This window comes from Aricia agestis, chromosome 15, assembly GCF_905147365.1.
Source record: "Aricia agestis chromosome 15, ilAriAges1.1, whole genome shotgun sequence".
NCBI classification, from domain to species: Eukaryota; Metazoa; Arthropoda; class Insecta; order Lepidoptera; family Lycaenidae; genus Aricia; species Aricia agestis.
This window is the reverse complement of record NC_056420.1, coordinates 9,412,416-9,436,750: the sequence shown is the minus strand read 5'-3', so window position 1 is coordinate 9,436,750 and position 24,335 is coordinate 9,412,416. Positions and strand designations below refer to the sequence as shown.

Here is a 24,335-nt window from a genome sequence, read left to right as displayed (position 1 = left end):
GCCCGTGCGTTTGACAGATACGAAATATTTGTCTATGGTACTTATTTTTAGTAATGGCAACAATTTGGAGTAAAAAGTTTTTTTTATTTGTAAAAATATTATGCAAAGAGTTTATGGAACGTCCTTTTTTAAACTTTAAAGAATTTTTGATTAGTATTTGACAAAATAAGTTCAACATCACATTCAAGGTGCATGTAATGTTTTTTTGGATTCAGTTTGTAAATTTTATAGAAGTAAGGCCATAACTCGGTATTGTCTTTATACTATTGAAAACAACCAAAATCGAGAACCAATAATAAATTATTTCAAGTTTATCAAGTAAAGGAACTGGCAAATCTGGTTCAAGTATCAGTTACTAAAATATACTAAAGAGCCTTCGCTTCAGCCTACTAGCTAGCCTTTTACAGATGGACCAGACATCACTGTAATGGACCATAGTGACAACGCTCACAATTTATTTGCGGAGGATCAGTCGTCGAATCCATCTTCAACTACACAGTCGATCTCTCAAACTAAGTCGACAAAAAAGAAAAGAAAAAGGTATTATCAATCAATAATCTTGGAGTAGCGAATTAGTTAAGGTGTAGGTAATCCTGCATGCGGATATTTAAGGCTTCTTACAGACGAACGGCACGTGTCGGCGGCACGCGTCGGCGGCAGTCGGCGGCACGCGTACGGCGTAGGCTGCAGCCGATGGCACGTGTCGGCGTCAGTCGACGGCAGCCGTCGACAGCTTATGAAGCTTGCAGCTGGGGCCTACCACGACCTTTCCTAAAACCATCATGTTTCCAGAACACTTTGTTGTAAATTACGGTACGGTAATGTTATTGTAATCTTACAACTTGAGATTACAATAACATTACCGTACTCACTTTTCAAATAAATTTTTATTAAAAAAAACACTAAAAAATGCAAAACATTGTTACATCCGCTGTGAAATATCAACTTTTTTATGATCGCTAGATAATATTGGCTCATCTGTCAAACGGGCTCGCTTAGTAGAGGTGGTGGTAGGCCTCCAGTTGTGACTTGTGAGTTGTGACGTACCGCCTTAAGGTAAGCGTCCACAGATCGGTATCGTACGCAACGGACGTTGACGGCAGCCGTCGACAGTTTATCACGCTTGCAGTTGTGGCGTACCGCGTAAAGGTAAGCGTCCACAGGTCTGTATCGTAGGCAATGGACGTCTCGCCTCAAACGGATATTTTTTCACATAACGCATGGGCATACGCCCATAAGCGCCATACGCCCTCTATCACTATCAATGTTAGTTATGAAAATAATTAAGTATTATTATACTTTGGAGCGTATTTCTTTTTTTAAATAATCCGATCAACATTCCGATATTCAAATTTAAAAAAATACTTTTGATTTCCTAAACACGTTACCTATTTGCTGCTGTGGAACCCTTCATGGGCGAGCCGCGGAGCACTTGGCCGTTTTTTGCGTGCGGATTACTGACTAGCCTATAGTAAATGAATGCTCAAAAAGGGGGTGTGGATGGAAAAGTCGAAAGCAGAAACTTTGACTTAGGAACTTTGTTTGGACTAATTAGGAGATAAACATATTGGCTAGTCGGTAACCCGTACGCTGCCGCGATACAGTGGACGTACTGTGTAAAAAGTATCCGTTTGACGCGAGACGTCCATTGCCTACGATACGTCACAACTGCAAACGTGATAAACTGTCGACGGCTGCCGTCAACTGCCGCCGACACGTAAGCGCTCTAAGTAGCAAAATGTAATAATTAAGTATCTGACGGTCTAACCGTCACACCCAGGCCTAAATATTGATCAAAATTAATGTAAATTGTAAATCTTGTTGAATATCGCTTTTATATAATTACTTAAACATAACATTTTTTTTAAATCTATAATCTGAATTTAGATCTCAAATAACCATTTGTCTAACCAACTGCCGCTATGAATGCATTCGGAAAGTCGCGAGCGAATTTGGTATGCGGGAGGTTTCAGAGGACGACGCTTGGAATTTCTATTGGACCGACATGAGCGTTTCTGTTGAAAGAGCAAAAGAGATGAAAAGATTCCAGAGAATCAACCATTTTCCTGGAATGTTGGAAATATGCAGGTAAGTACCTATGCTCAGTTAGAGCTTTTTCACATAAATGCATTTTTTCGCACCGGTAACAATTGTTCGCCATCGGTACTCTATATTCTATAAGTAACCTATATAATTATTAATTAGGAACGCATACGCACCCTAAAGTATTATTATCACTTACTTTTGTTATACCCTGTATAATTTAACTAACTACCTAATTTAATGCAAACAACGTCAAGGTACATAATTGTATAACGTACGGGCTAGGGCTAGCTGGCGTTAGGCTTACCTAATACCTATATCGGCTATATACGACTTTTCCGACGACTTTTAACCATGTAAGTAACGATTAAGTACTTTTAGGAAAGATTTGCTCGCTCGCAATTTGAATAGAATGCAGAAAATCTACCCGAAAGATTATAATTTCTTTCCGAAAACATGGTGTTTGCCTGCTGAGTAAGTATTTTAATAAACTACGCTTGTATTTTATTACTAAAACTTTTTTACTAAAATTTACGCATACCTAATCTTTATTATTAAAATTAAGTTTGTTATTATTTTTAGCAATATTCTGCGAAATAAACCTCAACCTTTAAGTGAATGAGTGAGTGTACGCATAGGCATGCGTACAGCACCTCCCTCCTCTCCCACACTGCCCATGCGTACACTCGACGCATACAAGAACCTGCAAACACCACCACCACACAAGCAATAATGTTGGCAAATCCGTGCAAGGCCCCTCACCACCATGCAGGTTGAAAAACGCGTTTTGCCCCAACACCGGAGCATCCTCAGGATGTGGACTCTACGAACGTCGCGTTGTTCATATTTCGGCAGTGTGGGAGAGGAGGGAGGTGCTGTACACATGCCTATGCGTACACTCACTCATTCACTTAAAGGTTGAGGTTTATTTCCAATTTATAAATATTGCTAAAAATAATAACAAACTTAATTTTAAGCTATGGATTTCTGCAAAGTAACGCCTGATTCTATTAACTCTTTATTATTAGTTTTAGCGAAGTAATAAATTATAGTAAATCTCGAAAAAATAAAACTTTCATTATAAAACCAGAGTGCGGAAGCCAGGGTCGTGGAATTTATTTAACCAAATCTCTGAAGGATATCAAACCTACAGATAAACTCATTTGCCAGGTGAAGACCAGACAATATTTATCACTTTTTACTATAAAACATCTTGTATACTTAGTTAAACCCCAATGAGTATGTATGCAGCAGTCATTTTATAATTTCAAAATTAACGGTCGTAACGTAGTGGTTCGCAGTTCTCTGCACAACTACACTACACAAACGGAAATACCACAGGGTGATCATGTATTTTTTTCTACAGCAATGCAAAAGGCGACTGACGCAGATATTGCACACTTTTTGTCGTGTATTGCCGTCGCAATATAAAAAATTACCCTGCGTTCCTTCCTTATTGTTTGTTGCACTCTGTTTATCCATTTGTGGAGTCGTGTACCTATCTGTTATGAAGTCCCATATTTTCTGCAAAAAGCACCAGCTTCTCATAGGTACTTACCTATTACCTGCCTAGACTTGCAAATCAGTTTTGTTTTAGGTGTATCTGTCGAAACCGTACGTGGTAGACGGCTACAAGTTCGACATGCGCGTTTACACGTTGATAACATCCTGCGATCCACTACGAATTTTCGTTTACAATGAAGGATTAGTAAGGTAAAGATTTTAGAACAATTTTTGCTTTGCTAAAATAGCCGACACGATTTTCTGTTCTTTGTGTCCTGACTCCTGAGTCCTGTTCAAAATAACCCTGAGTTTAGTATGATCACAATGAACAGAAAAAATATCAGAAAGGTCAGCTCCTACTAATCCTACTTGACATGATGAAATAAACTCACAACTCACATTCACATGTCATGTCATGCATGATGCACAAGAAACTTATGCCCCCTCCACAGATTCGCAACGAGTAGATACGCTGATCCGAACGCAAACAACACTACGAACGTGTTTATGCACTTGACGAACTACGCGCTCAACAAGCACAGCCGAACTTATGTGTACGATTCAGAAGCTGGGAGTAAACGGTACATTTTAATTAATAAAAGACTACAAATTCGTACTTCCATTATCCTTGTTTCTTTGAAATTAGTACGAAAATATTGCTATCACGTTCCTATCGCGACCGCCGGTCGCGAGCCGACCGCACTTTAGTTATAAAAGGAACAAGTAATGGATTCTAATGTCTAAAACATTTACGCAGCGTTATTCAAGGTTCAACTACTGTGGCTCTTCCACTGCGTCAAAGACTAGCAGACGACAAACGTGAAACAGAATTAGATTATTTTTATTATGTACTTGTAAGAAGAGGGCTAGTATTTACCATATTTTGCACGTCAGCAAGATATCAACTCTGAACAAGATCCTCAAGTCGCAAGGTGTGGACGTGGAGGGGGTGTGGCAATCTGTGGACCAGGTGATCGTGAAGACCGTGATCGCTGCGTGGCCGGTGCTGAAGCACAGCTACCACGCCTGCTTCCCCTCGCACGATACTGTTAGTGTTACACGATATAATAAATAATAACAATAACTTCCATACCGGTTTCGGTAACGGTGGCCAGTTGTATTGAAACCAGGCCAGTTAAGTAGGAATAATTTTATGGTGCCCAAATGTGTGCGCAGTACACAAGAGCACTGTTTATTCCTTTACTCTCATTACCCAGTGAGACGGAAGACCGACACGACTGGCGAGAGATCAGGCGCAGGACCGACTTTACATGCCCATCCGACGCATGGATAATCTTACTTGCCAGACAATCAGGTGATCAGCCTACAGTGTCCTAACTAAACTTGGAAATAACATGTTTCAAAAGCGGGAATTGAATCCACAATCTCCGAGTCAAGAGCCACGATCTAAACCACTGGACCACCGAGGCGTTTTAGCGTTGTACGATATAGGAGTCTGACCACAAAAGACTGGATCCCTTATAGTTAACTTTTGTTTTTACAGTGTAAATCTTTTCATTAGTAGAGGGGATAGCTAAAATATTTTATTAAATTGGTTGGTTAGTAGTCTTCTGTGATAGGTATTGTAACTGTTGTCCCAAAATCTTAGGCTAGTATAAATAGTCAGTACTCAAGATGCGATCCGGTCTCAAGATGCGGTTCGGCTCTGTGATTGGTCAAAATTTGACAGCCAACCAATCACAAAGCCTGAACCGTGTCTTGAGACTGAGATGCATCCTGTCTCATCTTGAGTACTGACTATTTATACCAGCCTTAGACTTAAGTATACGAAACTGTCTACTCACTTGTTACCACGAATAAGAGCCTTAAGTATTTTATTACTGAGCTGGATAACACCGTACTTTCACTGTGATATCAATTTTGACTTTTAGGTTCACGCCTGCTTTGAAATACTTGGCTTCGATATTCTTCTGGATCACAAACTACATCCTTACATTTTGGAAGTATGTATTACCTAACTACCTACATTTTTACAAAATACCGAAAAAAATACATTGTTGAAATACTGTAGTTATAAGTTCCTTATTTTCCTTACTTATTAGTCAATGCTAGTAGATTCGTGAATATGAAGAACTTTAAGAGATAAACTTGTATTTAACTCGGGAGTCGGGGCTACTTAAAGCCAGTTCTACGTCATCAGTACATCACTATCAGTCATATCATATAATATAATAGATGACCCGATGGACTTCATATTATCCCTTCTTGGTTGGCCTGGAGGAAACGGGGCACTATGGGAAAAACACCCCTTTTTAATTTACAAACCGATAGGGGGCTCCAAGGGGAGCAAAAAAGCTCATAAACTTTTCTCAAAAATCAACCTTGGTAAAGGTTTACAAACCTACCCCAATTTTTTGGTTCAATAATAATAATTATAGTCGACGGTCCTATTTCTGGGTGGTTCACAAAAAAATAACTACGATGGCTAAGTAATTTTTGAGAAAAGTTTATTCGAGCTTTTTCGCTTACCTTGGCACCTTTTTTCGATTGGTGTATTAAAAAGGGGTGGTCGTCAGGGGTTGAATTTTTTCATCAACATTTTTCTAAGTGTTTTCTCCATACTAACGAGGTTCGTATATCGGCCTTTTTCTGGCCGGGCGTTGATTTTTGAAAAAAGTTTATCTGAGCTTTTTTGCTCCCCTTGGCGCCCCCTATCGAATGGTGAATTCAAAAGGGGTGGATAAAAGAGGTTAAAATTTTGACGCAAAATTTTTCTTTTTCTTTTTTCCATATGCCCCGTTTCCTCCAGTCCAATTAATACTTAAGCTGCGACCCGGTTTGGCTCTGTGATTGGTCCAAATTTTGACAGCCATCACAGAGCCTGAACCGAAATGCATCTTGAGTACTGACTATTTATACCGGCCTTAATATAGGTGAACCATTCGCCAAGTTTCCACACCGACACTCAGCTGGACCGAGACGTGAAAGAGAGTCTACTCCGAGATACCTTCACAATGCTTAACATCTGGCAATGCGACAGAAAACGCGTTCTAGAGGAGGACAGAAAGAGAATTAGAGACAGACTGCTCCAGAATAATAAGTACAAAAAATAATTAATATTATGTTGGCGCCATCATTATACATTCCAGAGTTTTTAACTCCCGAAACTGATACAATTTTGATTTAAGAGTCTAATTAGTTCCAAATTGAGCCGCAGCACGATTTTGCGCTAGTATATTAGCTGTCAGGAGTGGGAACAGCCGTTGAGTCTTGAGATCGAATAAGTTCCAAATTGAGCCGCAGCACGATTTTTCACTAGTATATATACTTATGTCGGAAGTAGCAAAAACTTTGAGATCGAGCTGATTCGATTCTCGATTCGATTCTGATTCTGTCGGGAATAAGGCAGCAATATTGAAACTCACTACTAATAATAAAATGATAAAAGGTTTAAAGGTTTTAAATTAGCAGCAAATATTTTAGAGGTTTATAATATAAACTAAGAGCCTGTTTCACCAACTTCCTGATAAAGTGCCGGATAGACTACCCACCACTTAACTTGACAGATAGAGTATGGAGAATCTGTAAAATAAGTTGTGGATAGCCTATTCGTCACTTATCAGGAAGTGGTGAAACAGGCCCTAAGTAACATTTGATTACCAGACTTGTAGAATCCCCAACTGAGGACAAAGAGCCAGAGAAAAGTCCCTGGCAGATACAAATACAATGGGAAGAATCACATCTTGGAAACTTCAGGTGCGTTAACGTAAGGGGCCCAAAAGGGCTTTACGAATTGGATTACTGGAACTGGGATATATTATTTTGCATGTTTGGCTATAATGCTAGTCTATACTAATTAAATTTTCACTTGCTTATCGGGCTATAACGAAATATAATGCCACGTTAATTTCGTCCTAATATTTCGTTTGCAAACAGAAATACATATTGTATATCCATACTAATATTATAAATGCGAAAGTGTGTCTGTCTGTCTGTTACCTCTTCACGCTCAAACCGCTGAACCGATTTTGCTGAAATTTGGCATGGAGATACTTTGAGTCCCGGGAAAGGACATAGGATACTTTTTATACCGGGAAAAATGTACGGTTCCTGCGCGATAAACGAGTTTTGGCGCAACGGAGTTGCGGGCGTCATCTAGTATAATAATACATGTAAAAGATTGGAACGAATTAAATGAGGGATTCTATTTGGCCCGTAGCCGGTCTATCGTGTCAAACTGCTGTCATATGTCACGATAATATGCCTATTTGACTTGATAGACCCTAAGGCTGTACAGCGGCAACTGGTAGCAAATAGAATTTCAAAACCTCCACCTGTACAGGCGCGTGTACCCAGTCGGCGAGGTGTACGCGCGTCTGTTCCAGCAGCCCACGGGCTCGCTGTACGCCGCCACAGCGTCTTCGCGCGCACGCGGCGACTGCACACGAGCGCATATGGACGACTTCCAGGTTACATGTAGTAATAGTTATACAGTAGAGAAATAGTGTTGTGAAATGAGGTGCCAGGCCGGAGAAATTTTTTCGTATTACTGCAATGTTTTTACTTTAGAGACATCACCAGCATAGAGAGTAAACAAAAGGTTTTGTTGAACGTTTCGGAATGCTTCTTTCAATATTTTGATATGCTAATAGCGCCCTCTGCTCCGTGGGTAATATTCCACCTCTGTGTAATATGTATTCCATATTACGTAGCCCGTAGGTCCACCGTCTGCCTATAAATATTTTTTTTCGAAAGACATACACATAATAATAATTACAGCAAAATAAAGCAAAAGCAGAAGCGTTGAAGACCCCATCGCAAGCTAAACCTAAGGAAGTAGCGAAAAAAGCAAAAGACGACGCAAACTCACAAAAGCAATCGATAGATGGAGAAAAGCGAAAGGATGAAGTAAAAAAGAATCCGACTGTTAGTAAATTGGACGCTGTTAAGCATTCGTGTACTAACCCACATAAAAATTACGTATTGAGTTATGAATGAATTATTTAGAAGATTTAGAACAAGACTGCATTAAACATTTATCAACAAAAAAAAATGTGGGTTAGAACACTAATGCTTAATAACAGCGATCAGTTAATATTAGCTATATTTATATTAAACTAGCTATTTGACCGAGCTATAGGTCGGTATTCGAAAAAACACGAATAAAATGACATTTTCTAAAAATGATTCCTAGCTAGATCAATTTATCGCCCCCTAAACAAGAGCCGAGTTGGAGCCGATTCATATATATATATATATATATATATATATATATATATATATATATATATATATATATATATATATATATGAATCGGCTCATATATATGCTATATATATATAGCGAATATATATATATATATATATATATATATATATTCGCTATATATATATAGCATATATATGAGCCGATATATATATATATATATATATATATATATATATATATATATATATATATATATATATATATATATATAGTATCACTGCGTTGTAAAGAGACGTGTACGATACATGACAGCAGAACCAATTTTTTTCATCTGTTTGACGTCCAATCGGCACTTATCGGCACGTTGACAAGTTAATCTCTTAGAATGCTTGTGAAAGTGTATACGTAAACAATTTTTTACACACAGACGTAAACCAATTTCGATTTCATTTGACAGCTCGAGATTGTTGATCTATTCCGCTAGGTTACATATTGTAGGTAGGGTGTGAGGAGTATGCTTGTAGACACGGGCTTAAATATAATGTTAATAAGTCTCAATACATTTCTTTTATTTTATATTTTATATTAACTTTATGGTCAATACAGACGAAGAGACAAAGCTGAAAGCATCAAACATCGAGAAAACAGGTAGACAAAATTTTCTCGTTATGCGCATGCTAAGCGCACAGGGCTTCAAGCTTGTCAATACCGAATTTTATCCAGTTTTGGCGAGAAGACAGACAAAAACACTTTCGAATTTATAATATTAGCATCTCTGTCAATTTAATATTGCAGGTCCAAGATAACATTCAGAGTTTACCAAAATACGTCACGAGTTCCTTCGAGCCCGATCCGATTGTGGAGAAGGAAGAGCGAGAGAGAGTAAATTTACTGGCGCAACGAGACTTCCTTATCAGAAGCTATGGACTGCTAGAACAGGTTAAAACCGTTTAGCGATGTTTGTGTGTGTTTTTGTCTAAGGGCCTGTTTCACCACTTCCTGATAAGTGACGAATAGGCTATCCACCAATCTGGGGGCACGGCAGTGCCCCAGCCAAGCTTTTTAGCAAAGGCATTAACTTGACAGATCAAGTATGGAGAATCTGTCAAAAAAAATTGTGAATAGCCTATTCGGCACTTTGTCAGAAAGTGGTGAAACAGACCCTAAATTTTGTATTCTTTGATTTATACTTATGATTTAAAACAGTAAGTCGTTCGATAACATAATCAATTAACTTTAATGAAATTAATGAAATTGTCACTACTTTGATTTCGAAAGCGTGACAATTAATTTGTTTTTTATTGCATCACAAGACAATAATATCATGGTATAATTTATGCAAACAGGTCCACAAATACTATTTTTTTTTTCATTGAATTTCAGATATATCTTGCAATGAAAAAGTTGGGTACACTTCGACCGGAAGATGAACGCAAATATGGAATTTACGGACGTCTCTCTATTGTATCGAACTCAAATAAGGTACCTTCAAGTTTCCTTTGTTGCTCTCTCCCTTGTACACGCAAGTCGCAAGATTAGGTTAAGCGAGCGAGTGGGGCAACATCATTTTTCCCTTCTCTTCCTTTTCCATTCTATTCCCTTTCACGTCTCATTCTTTTTTCAAATCTTTTTAAATTACTTACTACAATTCTTCTCTTATTTCTTTCTCCTTCTTATTCTCTTATTTTACAGACCGTGAGTTAAAAAAGAAATCTTGAATAAAAAACAAACTGAAAATCTATTAAAGAAAGCACATAAAAAACGTTACCTAAAAGCACAAGCTACGTAAAAGACGAGACTCCTTTGGAAATTCGAAAATCAAAACCTTAAGATAACAGGAAACTTACAAATTGTATGTCAGAGATAAATTATAATTTTGATATGTAAGTATGTAAATTTTAAAGTTTAGTGTCTTTAAATGAAATTCTTGTAAGTGCTAAAAAAAATATATCATTTAAAAATATTTTTTATTTCATTAATTAAACCTAAATATCGGAAGTAGTCAATAGTAAAGTCCGGCTTTTGTAATTATCAAACGTATTGTCGCTTACAATTGTACTAGTTTTGTGTCAATAAACTTATGAAAATATAAAAAAATTATCTACATAGCTTATCATATTAAAATTGAAGTCTCTTGGCCAATGATCCACCGTCAATGGAGTCCAGAAGTTTCCTCTTGAGTGATGGCTTCTCTAATTCCACTTTGGAAATATTGGATGGCATCGGCAGCTTTGATCCAACAGATGGAGCCGGCTTATTGCTGTAAAATATAAGGGAAAGTGAGGTTTTAGGACTAATACCCACAGATATAGATCAAGATAGATACCCCATGTGTATGTACTTCGCGTGCCATATCGCGTTTCCAAACGACGAGCAATGCTCGTCTTTCGAAAGTCTGTTCTTTAGTCTGCGCTCCACTCCATCGGCATCGTTCGGAATCGGACGTCAATCGGAATTTTAAAAATGCCTAATTGTGTCGTATTGAGCTGTAGAAATTCGAATAGAAAAGTTGGCCTAGATAATGGACACGTTTCTTATCATCGGTACGTCACACTAGGTACGAAAAAAAAGTAGCACGCTCGTTTTCATACAAATGGAGGGATAATATGAGGTATCTATCTTGATCTATGCTGTGCTTATACCCTATGAACTAATTACATTACAGTATTAAAACACAATAGTAACATTCGTAGTAGATTATTTTTAGCTTTACCATGAGTTTAAAGCTATATGTTTTTGTCGATACTCCATACCGACTACGTAAATTTTTTGTATGGTGATTTTAGTTCCGCAAGTGACCGCTAGAGGCGCTGTAAAATTTGCCATACTAAAAATTTACATAATAGGGACCGTGCAGAGCGATGACACTGCCACTAGTGACGAGTAGCCGAAACTTTTACGAACATTTTATTGACAAGCTCAAGTAGAGCTACGGAAAATTAAAGGATTTCTTGAGACATTTGGGAATTTATAAGAATTGAAATGCATTGTTGTACTCCCGGATGTTCTAATACATACAAGAAAAATAAAGGCAAATCGAACGAAGTAAAATTTTACTATTTTTCTGCCAAAAGTATTCACATCCCTTGGCATATTGAAAAACGAAAGAAATGGATAAAAGCCGGTAAAAACATACGTAAGCATTTAAAAACTTCTATGAATGTTATGTGTAGACTCGTAAAAACACTGAATTTTGTAGATTATAAACATAAATTCATTTTTGATGAACACAATATGAACCTAACCTATAACCGTTGCTTCTTTCAGTAAACATCCAAACTGGCTTCCATCTAAATTGGTATACATACATATACACCGCTTTAATTTAATTGGCATAAATTTGCATCAAAAGTAAGGATAATTTGCAGAAGTCCTGCCAGGAATTCAACACTGAGGATAGTATTGAACTTGAACCATCTTGTCAAAGTGTTGGTTCTGAAAAGGACGATTCTTCCAGTAGGAAAAAGATTAATAGTGCAGTCTTTGGGTGTTATTTAAAGAATATTTATATGGTGTTTGCACTGATGAGGTCCAGACTGAAATTAGTTAAAAATAGTGACAAACAAAAGTTGTGAAGATGGTATCGAGCGAATCGCAGAAGGTTGATGAAATAAAAGCATTTATTTTAGTGAAGTTGTTTTATTTTATTAATCCACAAGCATTTTCAGTAATTATTATAAGTATTTTTGCATATTCATTATTTTATTGCAATATTTATCAAGTTTTTACTTTCTATGCTGATGGATGCTACTAATTACTTTTCCTCAATGATATTCTACTTTTTCATACAATATCATTGCTTTTTCAGATATTTTCTTAGATAACTAGTTACTAGATAAGCTTTATACATTTTTATTCAGGCTTTCGTTCTTTGTTTACGGTTAGAAACTCATCCATACTCAATATTATAAATGCGAAAGTGTGTCTGTCTGTTAGCACTTCACGCCCAAGCCACTGAACCAATTTTGCTGAGATTTGGTATGGATTTACTTTGAGCCCCGAGAAAGGACATAGGATACTTTTTATCCCGGAAAAATGTACGGTTCTCGCGCGATAAATGTCTTTTGGCGCAACGGAGTTGCGGGCGTCATCTAGTCTTTTACATTAATCCTTCGATCGGGGATTCTTATAACCTGTTGTTGTTCTCGCGGCCGCATGTGGCCACTTGGGAGTGTAAGTATTAAATCATTTTATAGTCTAAAACATATAAAAAAACACTTATAAACTAGCCGGGGTCAAAGAGAATGCGAAGCCAAAGTCACTCACAAGTTACTTCTTTTACTCGCATCGTGTCGCTGCTGTCGAATTACGACGCCCTCTATAGTTTCTGCACGGTCCCTATCGGTATCGAGTATCGATAAAAACTATAGCTTTAGCTCATGGTAGAGGTACTTTATGCTATTGAATTACCGCCCGAATCGGTGCACGCATAAGCAAAATTTTAAATAGCATAAGATAGCAAATCAACGCGATATCACACACGAGCCTAATTTGTGTGTTATACGGAAGTCCGAATCTCACTTTTTAAAAGAGAATTTATTAGAAGAACAAAGAAATATATTTTGACATAGAAAATTGAAACAACGAAATAGTATAAAATGGCACAACTGTGTCGATTGGAAGACGGGATCAGACTGACTGGCTGGTCTGGGACTTAAAGCATAGGATGTCAGAGAGAATTTATGGTCAGCAATATGGGAAAGCTAGGGTGAGCATGTTAGGGTACAGGTGCGGGATATAAAAGTGTGTTAAGCAAGTTTGAATTTGAGGACTACATTATGTAAAATGTTGTAGAAACATATTTCCAGATCAGACTTTCTTCATTGCACTTTACTGGCCATTCCAAACCTAACTTTCTAATTGACATGAAAAATATTTATGAAATATTTCACAACTTGATAACGCCCGCAACTCCGTTGCGCCAAAATTCGTTTATCGCGCGGGAACCGTACATTTTTCTGGGATAAAAAGTATCCTTTGTCCTTTCCCGGGACTCAAAATTATCCCCATACTAAATTACATATCCCCAACACAAGTAATTCCTTACATATATATATACATAATGGGGATGCCTAATTATTGTATTTGTTTCTGTAATTTGAGAAATAAGTTTTTTTTTCTTCTTTAGGGTTCCGTATCCAAAGGATAAAAACGGGACCCTATTACTGAGACTGCGATGTCTGTCCGTCTGTCTGTCTGTCTCCAGGCTGTATCTCAAGAACCGCTATAGCTAGACTTCTGAAATTTTCACAGATTGTGTATTGTTATTGCTGCTATTACAAATACTAAAAATTAAAAAATATTTAAGGGGGGCTCCCATACAAAAACAATTTTTGTCTAATTTCGCTCTATGTACGGTAGGTACGGAAACCTTCGTGCGCGAGTCCGACTCGCACTTGGTCGATTTTTATTTTTACAAAATTTCAGCATAAAAGAAAAAAGAGAAAAAGTTCAGAAAAAAGTTATATACTTACCTAAAATACGCCATCTGTAGTGCTTGTGTACAATTACACCTGCTGGGTGGATACAGCGCTAGTAAACTCTCTAGAAGTAGTATCAGATCATCTGCGGCGGCTGTGAAGATGTGCCGCAGTTGTTGCGCCGGAAAAGGTTTAAATTGCACATAGTCTGTTAAAGTTTTGACACCCTGAAATAAAAAACATTTTTCTTAATTGTTCACACCCAAGAAAAGGTGCCCGATGAACTAGACCAGCTATCCCCAACCCGCGGCCCGCCGCGCCGGTACTTTATTTGTGGCCTGCGTGATGTTAAATCACTTGAAATTCATGCCCACCGGCAAAATAATGTAGTCATCGTTGTACATTTTTGTTCACTTTTAAATCGTTAATTTTGAAGAACATTATTTTTTTAGCCCTACAATTTTTTGTTGTGGCCCGCGACACTAAGACCAAAACATGTTTGTGGCCCGCATGAAAAAAAGGTTGGGGACCACTGAACTAGATGCTGTAGACAGATAAAGAAGAGAGGGCCTTTGCCCAGTAGTGGGACACAAATGGCTAGTAATAATAATTTATTGTCCCAGACATTGGACAATTTCTTTGCTCAGCAAATTGTGTAATCGGAAACAATGCATTTTCTGCAATAAAAACTATTTTATAGCCTTTTCCAGGTGCATGGGTATCTTCTATCAAATTCTATTAACATTGGTTCAGTGGTTTAAGGGTGAATATAGAACACAGATATTCTTGCTATACACACTCAAAGACGTATGTATTACTGTATATTATAATGTTTGAGTAAACCCATTACATGCCACATTTTGTGTAAGAAATTAAAAAAAATCATTACACATGAGTTTTACTCACAGGCCAAACTTCCTCAGTAGGGGTTCCAAAAACTTGGAATATTCGAGTCAGCTGATCCAAGTCAGATTCACCAGGCAGAAAGGGCACACGGAGAAGTAGTTCAGCTAAGATGCAACCGACTGCCCACATGTCCACACCGGTGCCATATTGCCTTGCTCCAAACAAGAGTTCTGGTGACCTAAAATAAAAATAAAAAAAACCTCAATATATTTGAATCAAATACTTTCAGACCGTTATTACTATTGGCGTCTACCACCGGTTCGGACAATAACCCATCCACTTTTTACCAAAGAGGTAGGAAAAATTCATCTTTTATTTAAAAATATAATTTACAGTACAAAGCCCAAACACTATTATTAATTTTTAAACATAGTGTTTATTGATCTCTTTAGAGACTGGACTTAAATATAACTTTCTTACCTATACCATCTGGTCACAACTTGATGTGTGTTGATCCTTGTGGGAGATCCAAATGCTTTTGCCAATCCAAAATCTCCTATTTTCAGGATTCCTTCTCTGTTTATCAACAAGTTGTTTGGTTTTAAATCTCTGTGTAATATCCAGTTTTGATGTAAGTATTCCAAACCTGAAAAATTTTGTAAAATACAGTTTCAACACAAAAATTATAGTATTATGATTGTAGGTTTTCTGTTATGTTATGAGAGTCTTTAACATCATAAGAATTTATTTGGTTATGGTTCAATATTCAATAACCTAAACCAAAAATTAAACATACCTTTTAAAGTCATTATCATGTATGCTTTAACATTTGCAGGTGTTAAAATAATGTTGCTGTCCTTAACAATTATTTCTAAGTCTGTGTCCATAAAGTCAAAAACCAAGGACACATTTGATTTCTGTCCAAACACATCTGAAAATGCAATAATAAGAGAGACCACATCATTAGTTGATATAAATGACTTTGGTATTGTAAATATGAGAGAGGGGTATCATTTTAAATTGGACGAGCTCTACAATGATAAAGACTTAACAATATTATAAAAGTGTTACCACTTATGTGTGGCTAGATAACTTTTCCATGGGTTATAAACCTATGATAAACCTAACTTAAATATATGTCAAAAATCAAAGAACCACTATTATCTTATATCTTTAAACAAGCAATTCTTGTATATATATATATATATATATAATTGGAATCTCGGAATCGGCTCCAACGATTTTCATGAAATTTAGTGTAAAGGGGGTTTCGGGGGCGATAAATCGATCTAGCTAATAATCATTTTTAGAAAACGTCATTTTATTCATGTTTTATCGAAAACCGAGCAAAGCTCGGTTAAACAGCTAGTTTTAGTTAACTGAGAAATACCCAGACTAGCCATGGTGCCCATGGACTATCCATGTAACCACAAAAGTGAAGAATAGAATCTGTAAGATTTTTTACTGATATGAAAATAGTTACTGTATACATACACATACAGAAGTTAAAGAAAATGTTGTCAAGATTGGCATACCTAGCAATCCAATGAGGTTCACGTGTTGTAATTCTTGTAATAACTTAATTTCCCGCAAAGCAGTACGATTGATACCATCTTGAGCCTCTAACCTAGATCCAATTTTGATCTTCTTTACTGCTACGATTTTATCAGTTTTTACGTCACGAGCTTTATACACTGTTGCAAACTATAAATAAATATTCAGAAAAATCAAAAACTTTATCATGTTATCACTTAAAAATATAGGTTTTTATAGTATTTCAAAGTTTACCTGTCCTTCGCCCAAAAAGTCAATTTTCTCATATTGCAAAATCGAATCTTCCATCTTAAAGTTAAATTAACCAATATTGTGTACGACACGTTAATTATTTTATGAGACCATGATATCTTTTATGATGAACAGTTGAAAATGAAATCAAAAATGTTTGTAATTCAAAAACATAACCCAACAGCACACAATTTGAAATTTGACCACAGATTACTAGTATATATAATTTGACGTTTGATTATATTCTCCAGGTGGGTGAAACTTTCGAACAAAAAAAAATTGGGCTCCAAATTTAAACGTAGCACCTAAAGTAAGTTGGATAATCTGTACAATTTTTAAGCAAGATCGACGTGATTGGTTGATAAAAAAGACGAAGAAGAAGTTTAAAACTCAAAGTTCTATTTTCAGTTAGTGAAAATTATTTTGTAGCAACTCTTTCAAAAATTGTAAATTAGTGGATTAATTATTGAAAAACGAAAGGTAAGCCATTGTGAAATGTAAATATACGGTAACCGTAAATTGATAAATTGAAGCAAAACATAACTAAGTATGTCATACCGTGTTCTAATACAAAGTATGTCATAGTGATTATTTGCATATTTGTATAATAATTTACAACTTAAACAATAATAATATGAAACAGAAAGATTATTATTTCATGGAAAATATTATAATGTATCAGTATGTATGCAGTTTATTTCGAAAATGTTGAAATGTGTCTATTGATTTATTGTAGTAATTAATTGCACGTTAAGGTTATTAACTATAATAATTTATGTATGGAAATGTAGTAAATGAAAAACTTTTCATTAATTTCAGATTTTTAGGTCCCTGTACTAGTTTGCAACATTTTAGTCTGCAGGCAATGGTTGGTAAGGAGATTTAAGGAGGGGGAGAAGGAAGGTATGGGATTATGAGAGGTGCGGCCACTAAGGGAAAATCCTCTGATCAAGTGAGGTGATATACAGCTGGCCTGAGCCCAAGCGATAGATTTCAGCTGTTGTATGTACAGGGTGTAACAAAAAAAAGTAATAAATAATAATACTTAAGTCAGGGCTGTAGCTAGAGTCAAATTTGAGGTAGGGCAGCGTCGGTTGCAGGTAGGGCGGAAGCAAAAAAAAATCGGTCAAGTGCGAGTCGGATTCGTGCACGAAGGGTTTCGTACCGTTATAGATAAAAAATAGGCCAAAATTGTGTTTTTTGTAATTGAGCCCCCTTTAAATATAAATGTTATTTTAATTGTATTATTAATTAATTAAGTGATTTCGCAAAAAATTCCAGTGCCTACTGTTGCCATTAATATCAATATGCAGCAAAAAAGGCCAAAAAACACGAATCCTTAAATATTGATTTTATTTTGTTTTTAGTATTTGTTGTTTTGATTTATCTCTAGGTCAATGATGTATTCAATTCATTCAATAGTTATTCTTAGATACTTAAAAAAATTCTGTGACAAAGCATGAGCACTATATCTAATAACTACATATTATTAAATCCTCAATTACGAAGAACAAGCGAACAATATGGTTAAACTTCTGGATGTAGCGATCCACGTGTGAGTGAGGAAATAATAATTAATTGTTGGGTTGGGTGATACGACTCAATAGATACGACTAAAAATATATTTAGATTATTATTGTTTCTGCAAACTTATTAAAATAATAATTAATAATAAAATAACATAAAATATTTAAAACAGCTGAATTCTACGATTCGCCATAATATTATTAAAAATGCGAAGAACTTCGTCACAATAGACATAACGACCAGTAGTTCGACTGCAAAGAGACGGACAGGTTTCAATATCTGTCAAATTCGTCGGGTTTCACTAGGATTATGAACGGAATGTGCCTCGCGCTGGCTGATATAATAAATTTTTAAATATTAAAAATAAAGTTTTCAAAATTGGATTCTGATAATTTTAATCGCATGTGCCAAAACACAAACAACAATACGACCAAAGAGGAACACGTCCATCGAATATGTCATAGTTTTAAATTCGTAGGTAACAAGTTAACAACCCTATCGACGATTTTCGTCATAATACGTCAAATTTAAAAATTTCAACATCAGTTCTAAGTCGGCATACTCTATCATTCTGTCTACTCTGACTTCGTTCAGTACAACTTTTTTTGTTCCTTTTTTTTTCAAAGGCCAGAAATACCATACCAGCCATTCTTTCGTGACCCATTGACAGTCTTTGAGGCCTATTAATTGCAGTTAAAGTTGAAAACGTGGACTCGCACACTGCAGTACTACATCTTTTTTTTTCATTAAGATTATAATTAAATGGACGCATCGCTTCATGTAATCGTGATTCAAATGCCATCTATACACAGAACAAAGAATTATTATCGACGACTTCTGTGGCCCAATGGTTGGGCGTGTGGCAGCTTAATCCGGGGGACACGGGTTCGAATCCTGCCAACGGAACAAAAAGTTTTTAAAGGTATAATAAAAATCTTAACTATATAATGTATAGTTTATATAAAAATAAAGTATATTTCTGTTGTCTAATACCTGTAATGCAAGTCCTTTAGGTCTTCCTTTTTAGGGTTCCGTACCCAAAGGGTAAAAACGGGACAGACATCGAAGTCTCAGTAATAGGGTATTACTGAGACTTCGATGTCTGTCCGTCTGTTTCCAGGCTGTAACTCAAGAACGGTAATAGCTAGAGAAATGAAATTTTCACAGATTATGTATTTCTGTTGCCGCTATAACAACAAATACTAAAAACAAAATAAATTAAATATTTAAGGAGGGCTCCCATACAACAAACGTGATTTTTCTAACATTTTTTGCTTAACTATCAATGATGACAACAGGTAGGCACTTGAAATTTTCACAAAGGCCTTAATAATATATGTAATTTAATAAATAATAATAAAAGTAAAAAAAAAAATTAAGGGTTAGGTAGGTAGGTAGGTCCCATACTATTTTTGCTCTATAACGGTACGTGCGCGGTATAACCCTTCGTGCGCGGGTCCGACTCGCACTTGGCCGATTATTGGTATTTTTAAGGTAGGGCATTGTGATTTTAAGGTAGGGCATTGCCCCACTATGCCCCCCCCTAGCTACGGCCCTGACTTAAGTGTGTATGTAATTATGTATAAAGATGCGCGTCCACTGGATCGGACGGATTTGTTGCCTAAACCTTGTGGATTAAATCTGTATTATTGTTTTGTGTTTATTTAGCTATGTACAATAATTTTTATTGAAATAAAACATTTATTTGAGCTCATTTCTTTTATTTTGAATTTTTGGTATGTTTAGAGTGGAAGGTTTTGCACTTAAAAAATTTAACTTTAGTTTCAATTTAAAAAAATAATAAATCACATCATCACATCATATTTTTTTATATTTTATGTTTAATTTCAAAATCAGACATTGTTATTATATTTATTATTATTTTTTATCTTATGTGCCGAATTTTATCTTTACTAATTGTTATGATGTTATTTTAATGGGAATGCATTCTAATTTATTTTAATGAACTTATTTTATATTATTAATTTAAACGTTTTGTAATCTAATCAATTTAATGTATTTTTGTAATTTTTACCAATTTTTAATGACATTGTTTTAATTTTTAATGATATTGCCTTAATTTTAATTAACTCTATTTTGTCTTTTACATATTATTATTAAGCCGTTCTTTTATAGCATGATGTAATAGCCTGTAAGTAAAAGTGCAATAACCGTGATAAATATTGTAATCCTTAATGTGCATGTACTATTGTAACTTTTGTTGGCTATTCATAGCAAAAAATAAATAAAAATATCACGTTTCTAATACTTTTTTACCATCTTTAAATTACTTGAGCGCCACAACAACTAATCGAGATTCGAGATGTTGAAAAGATGAATACAGTTTATACGTGGGAGAGCCATGCTTCGGCACGAATGGGCCGGCTCGACCGGAGAAATACCACGTTCTCACAGAAAACCGGCGTGAAACAGCGCTTGCGCTGTGTTTCGCCGAGTGAGTGAATTTACCGGAGGCCAATCCCCTACCCTATTCCCTTACCTTCCCTACCCTCCCCTATTACCCTATTCTCTCTTAAAAGGCAGGCAACGCACTTGCAGCTCTTCTGATGCTGCGAGTGTCCATGGGCGACGGATGTTGCTTTCCATCAGGTGACCCGTTTGCTCGTTTGCCCCCTTATTTCATAAAAAAAAAGTTCGACAAGGCTTTAAATGAATATGACAATGATGTCAATGGGCGCTGCTGGTAAAGGAGAACTGTCAAAAATGACGTTTTTGTATGATAGAAGCGTTACCTAGTTCTTTTTCTCGCCACGTTCATATAAAGCCATGTCGAGCTTTTTTTTTTATGAAATAAGGGGCCTAATGAAGTTTAGTAATATATTTTAAGAAAAAGTAATTTAGGGGATTTCTAGGGGGAAATCAAATTAGTTCAGGGGTACGACGCCGAGACCATCTGGCAACACTGCTTGTCAGTTGTCACAAGTGACAGTATATTATTTTTCAAAAAATTTATTCGTAAATTTAACTAGTGCCGAAAGTCGAAATACATAATTTAGTGATGAAAAGTGAAACTCAACTTAAAAAGAAACTATTATTCATCAGACATACATTTATGGCAAGTTTTCTTCTATAATGATGAACTACCTACTTTAATTTTATAAATTCTTCATTCATCAGACTGGTATATCTTAAATTTGGAGATTTATGAAATAAAAGAAAGAAATAAGACACAAAATACAGAGAACAGTTTCAGTTATCGAAAAATATAAGGAGGACGATTTGTTGGCATCATGTATTCACCAAGACAGAAAATTATTTGGTTTGCATTTTTCTCAAGAATATTTGTTTTGCTGCTGCAATGTATAGCAAACCTTGTGATCCCTGACCACCAAGCGAATGTATTCATTAGTCCAGAAGATCCTTCACTTCGGAAAACTAATGCGGATTTCATCATTGACAAACTATTGGGTGGCCTTAAAAGGTGGGATTCCCAATACTTCATTCATATAGCTCAGTATGGATACACATACGAGAACTGTTTAGCCTTTTATCCCCTATTTCCATTAATAGTGAGATATGTTGCATTTGTCTTAAATAGCATTTTAGGTACCATTTTTAACTTTCACAGCATTTTGTTAATATCTGCAAGTTTGGTTAATTTAGTTGTATTCATTAAATCTGCAGATATGCTGCACAAACTCAGTCTGAGAATTCTAAGAAGTGAATGTAAAGCATACAAGTCTGTAATATTGTACTGTGTGAATCCAGCGAGCATATTTTTCACAGCTCCATATTCCGAAAGTTTGTTGGCTCTTATGTCTTTCTATACAATGTTTAAATGTACAGAAAATGAAACACTTAGATTTGGGAGTATTGACATATTGAGCGCCTTTCCCGCTGGATTCTCCATGATTAGCAGATCCAATGGCTGTGTTAATTTAGGTTTTATACTTTACACTAGTTTTAAGAATGTCGTTGAGAAAACATTCCCTGAGATTGTCTACAAATATAAGACATTGAAGCATAGAATTATTTTGCCAATTTTGTTGCTGCCATTGATAACATCTTGTGTGGCATTATCTGTGACTGTGATAATAGCCGTGATGCCATTTTTACTCGTGCAAACTTACAACTACTTTAAGTTCTGTATTCATAATGATCACAATTTACCAGAGTTCCTTATGAATACGGAATTTGTTTTGCCTGGAGTAGCAGAGAGTCCATGGTGCAACACCTCTGTACCATTTTCATATTCCTATGTTCAGAGTCATTATTGGGATGTAGGATTTCTAAAATACTATAGAATAAAACAGATTCCCAATTTCGCCTTAGCATCACCTATTTTATTTCTTATTTTATTTCACTGTCTATGCTATGTAAAAAATAATTTAAAATTATGTTTAAGGTTCGGCATAAGAGAAAATATATTGAATTATGGCTATAATAATAGGAATATTTATAGGCAAAGACATTATTCTAAAGGGTTTGGGGCCAATGATCCTATGATGTTTGTGTATGTGGTGCATGCTATTTTTTTGTCAACATTTTGTATACTTTTTGTGCACATACAAGTTTCCACAAGGCTTTTAGCATCGTCCAGTCCTATATTGTACTGGATTTGCTCAAGTAAAATGAATGTGGGGCCCACACCAACCTCTGACCAGAACACGATCAACGAACATTTCCGTCGCATTGGGATAGGTAAAAGAATACCATCCCATCATCTGTCAATTGCTAATTTAGAGGGAGTAGACAATATGTACAGCAAGTGGAACACTTTCATCATATCACGAAGAATGCCAGACTTTCAATCTCGCTTGATTCAGTGTTACTTTCTAGGGTACCTCATGATTGGTACAGTTTTATTTTCAAATTTTTATCCATGGACATAGTTATGCTTTCATGGCGTGCTACATATCATTACAATTAACTCATTCAAGTCCAAAACTGATCACTAGGTGTAGAATATTTAAAGCATATCACTACATAAATCATACTTTGAATTGTGTTCATTCTGTGTGTGAATGCTGAAAGTTGGCATGCGTTATTAGATAGTGATTTATCTAAGTACAAATATTACGAAAATGTAATGCCAAGATAAGAAAACTAATAATATAATTGACAATACTGTTTTTGAAACTAATCATTATATTCCATTATTAAATGATAGTCCACATTAAAATATAAGATTAAACTTTTTTCAAACTAATGCACCAATTAATTAGTATTATTCGTACTGCTTTGGCATTAATGATATACATTAGAATTACTGCTTTAAATTGTGTGGGGCCTTTTATTATAACTTTGTTTTACAAAGTTTACAATGATTAGACAAAGATTTTTTATATGAATTGAAAGGCTCTTGCCAAAGATTATAAGAATGCTAGTCATAGTTAATTAGTATTTAAATTATCTTAATAGGCTAAGATTTATCAAGTTTACTTGTTTAGGGGCCTGTTGCTGAGTCTTCTTACAATTGTCAGATAGCTTTTTCTTGGGTTTTGTGATTACTTTAAATTGCCTAAGGGCCTGTTTCACCACTTTCTGATAAAGTGCCGAATAGGCTATCCACAACCTATTTGACAGATTCTCCATACTCTATCTGTCAAGTTATGTGGCCTATTCGGCACTTATCAGGAAGTGGTGAAACAGGCCCTAAGAGAGAGCTGTGTGTAGCTTAGCCAATTAATAATATCAGATGCAACAGGCCTTAAGAGGATACAACAGGGGCGAGAGAAATTGAAAATAGGTATTTGAAAATGTATTGCTGTCTCACCAATCTCAAGTCTCCCACCGCAAAGCGCGATAGAGACAACACGACAAATGTTCTATTAAAAGAACAGAAAATCTTTGATTCGTTGTCCGCTGATTCCTTCTCCAAAACTTAACCGATTTAAGTAATTTTTTCATTAAGAATTAAAGCAAGGCTTGAGCTGTGTTTCTATGTTTTATTTATTTTGTATATTCTAGCCAGTTTTGTTTTGTGGGTGTTTGAACACAGAGGAAAATCTGGCCATTTTTTTGGGTTTTTGGACGTTCTTATCTTTTTTAATAATTCAATTCTGAAAAAAAAGAAAACA

The 24,335-nt window shown here is 35.8% G+C and overlaps 3 protein-coding genes across 3 annotated transcripts; 2 read left to right on the top strand and 1 right to left on the bottom strand.

Annotated features, from left to right (window-relative positions):
* The first annotated feature begins 184 nt into the window (after positions 1-184).
* LOC121734181 (tubulin polyglutamylase ttll6-like) lies at positions 185-10,621 on the top strand. The gene is made up of 15 exons (XM_042124652.1): positions 185-540; positions 1,888-2,088; positions 2,425-2,517; positions 3,072-3,213; positions 3,641-3,756; positions 3,999-4,127; positions 4,441-4,594; positions 5,439-5,510; positions 6,441-6,607; positions 7,171-7,263; positions 7,850-7,976; positions 8,287-8,433; positions 9,512-9,655; positions 10,100-10,198; positions 10,409-10,621. Exons 1-15 carry the CDS (start codon positions 428-430, stop codon positions 10,418-10,420), a joined length of 1,809 nt encoding a protein of 602 aa, XP_041980586.1. The 5' UTR covers positions 185-427; the 3' UTR covers positions 10,421-10,621.
* Positions 10,622-10,666: 45 nt separating this feature from the next.
* LOC121734129 (cyclin-dependent kinase 7) lies at positions 10,667-16,963 on the bottom strand. Its single transcript, XM_042124551.1, has 7 exons — positions 16,771-16,963; positions 16,518-16,686; positions 15,779-15,913; positions 15,463-15,628; positions 15,043-15,220; positions 14,191-14,363; positions 10,667-10,976 (listed from the first exon to the last, which is right to left on the bottom strand). Exons 1-7 carry the CDS (start codon positions 16,822-16,824, stop codon positions 10,835-10,837), a joined length of 1,017 nt encoding a protein of 338 aa, XP_041980485.1. The 5' UTR covers positions 16,825-16,963; the 3' UTR covers positions 10,667-10,834.
* Positions 16,964-21,275: 4,312 nt separating this feature from the next.
* LOC121734128 (GPI mannosyltransferase 2) lies at positions 21,276-23,406 on the top strand. The gene has a single exon (XM_042124550.1). The coding sequence runs from the start codon at positions 21,546-21,548 to the stop codon at positions 23,145-23,147; it is 1,602 nt and encodes a 533-aa protein (XP_041980484.1). The 5' UTR covers positions 21,276-21,545; the 3' UTR covers positions 23,148-23,406.
* The last annotated feature ends 929 nt before the right edge of the window (positions 23,407-24,335 follow it).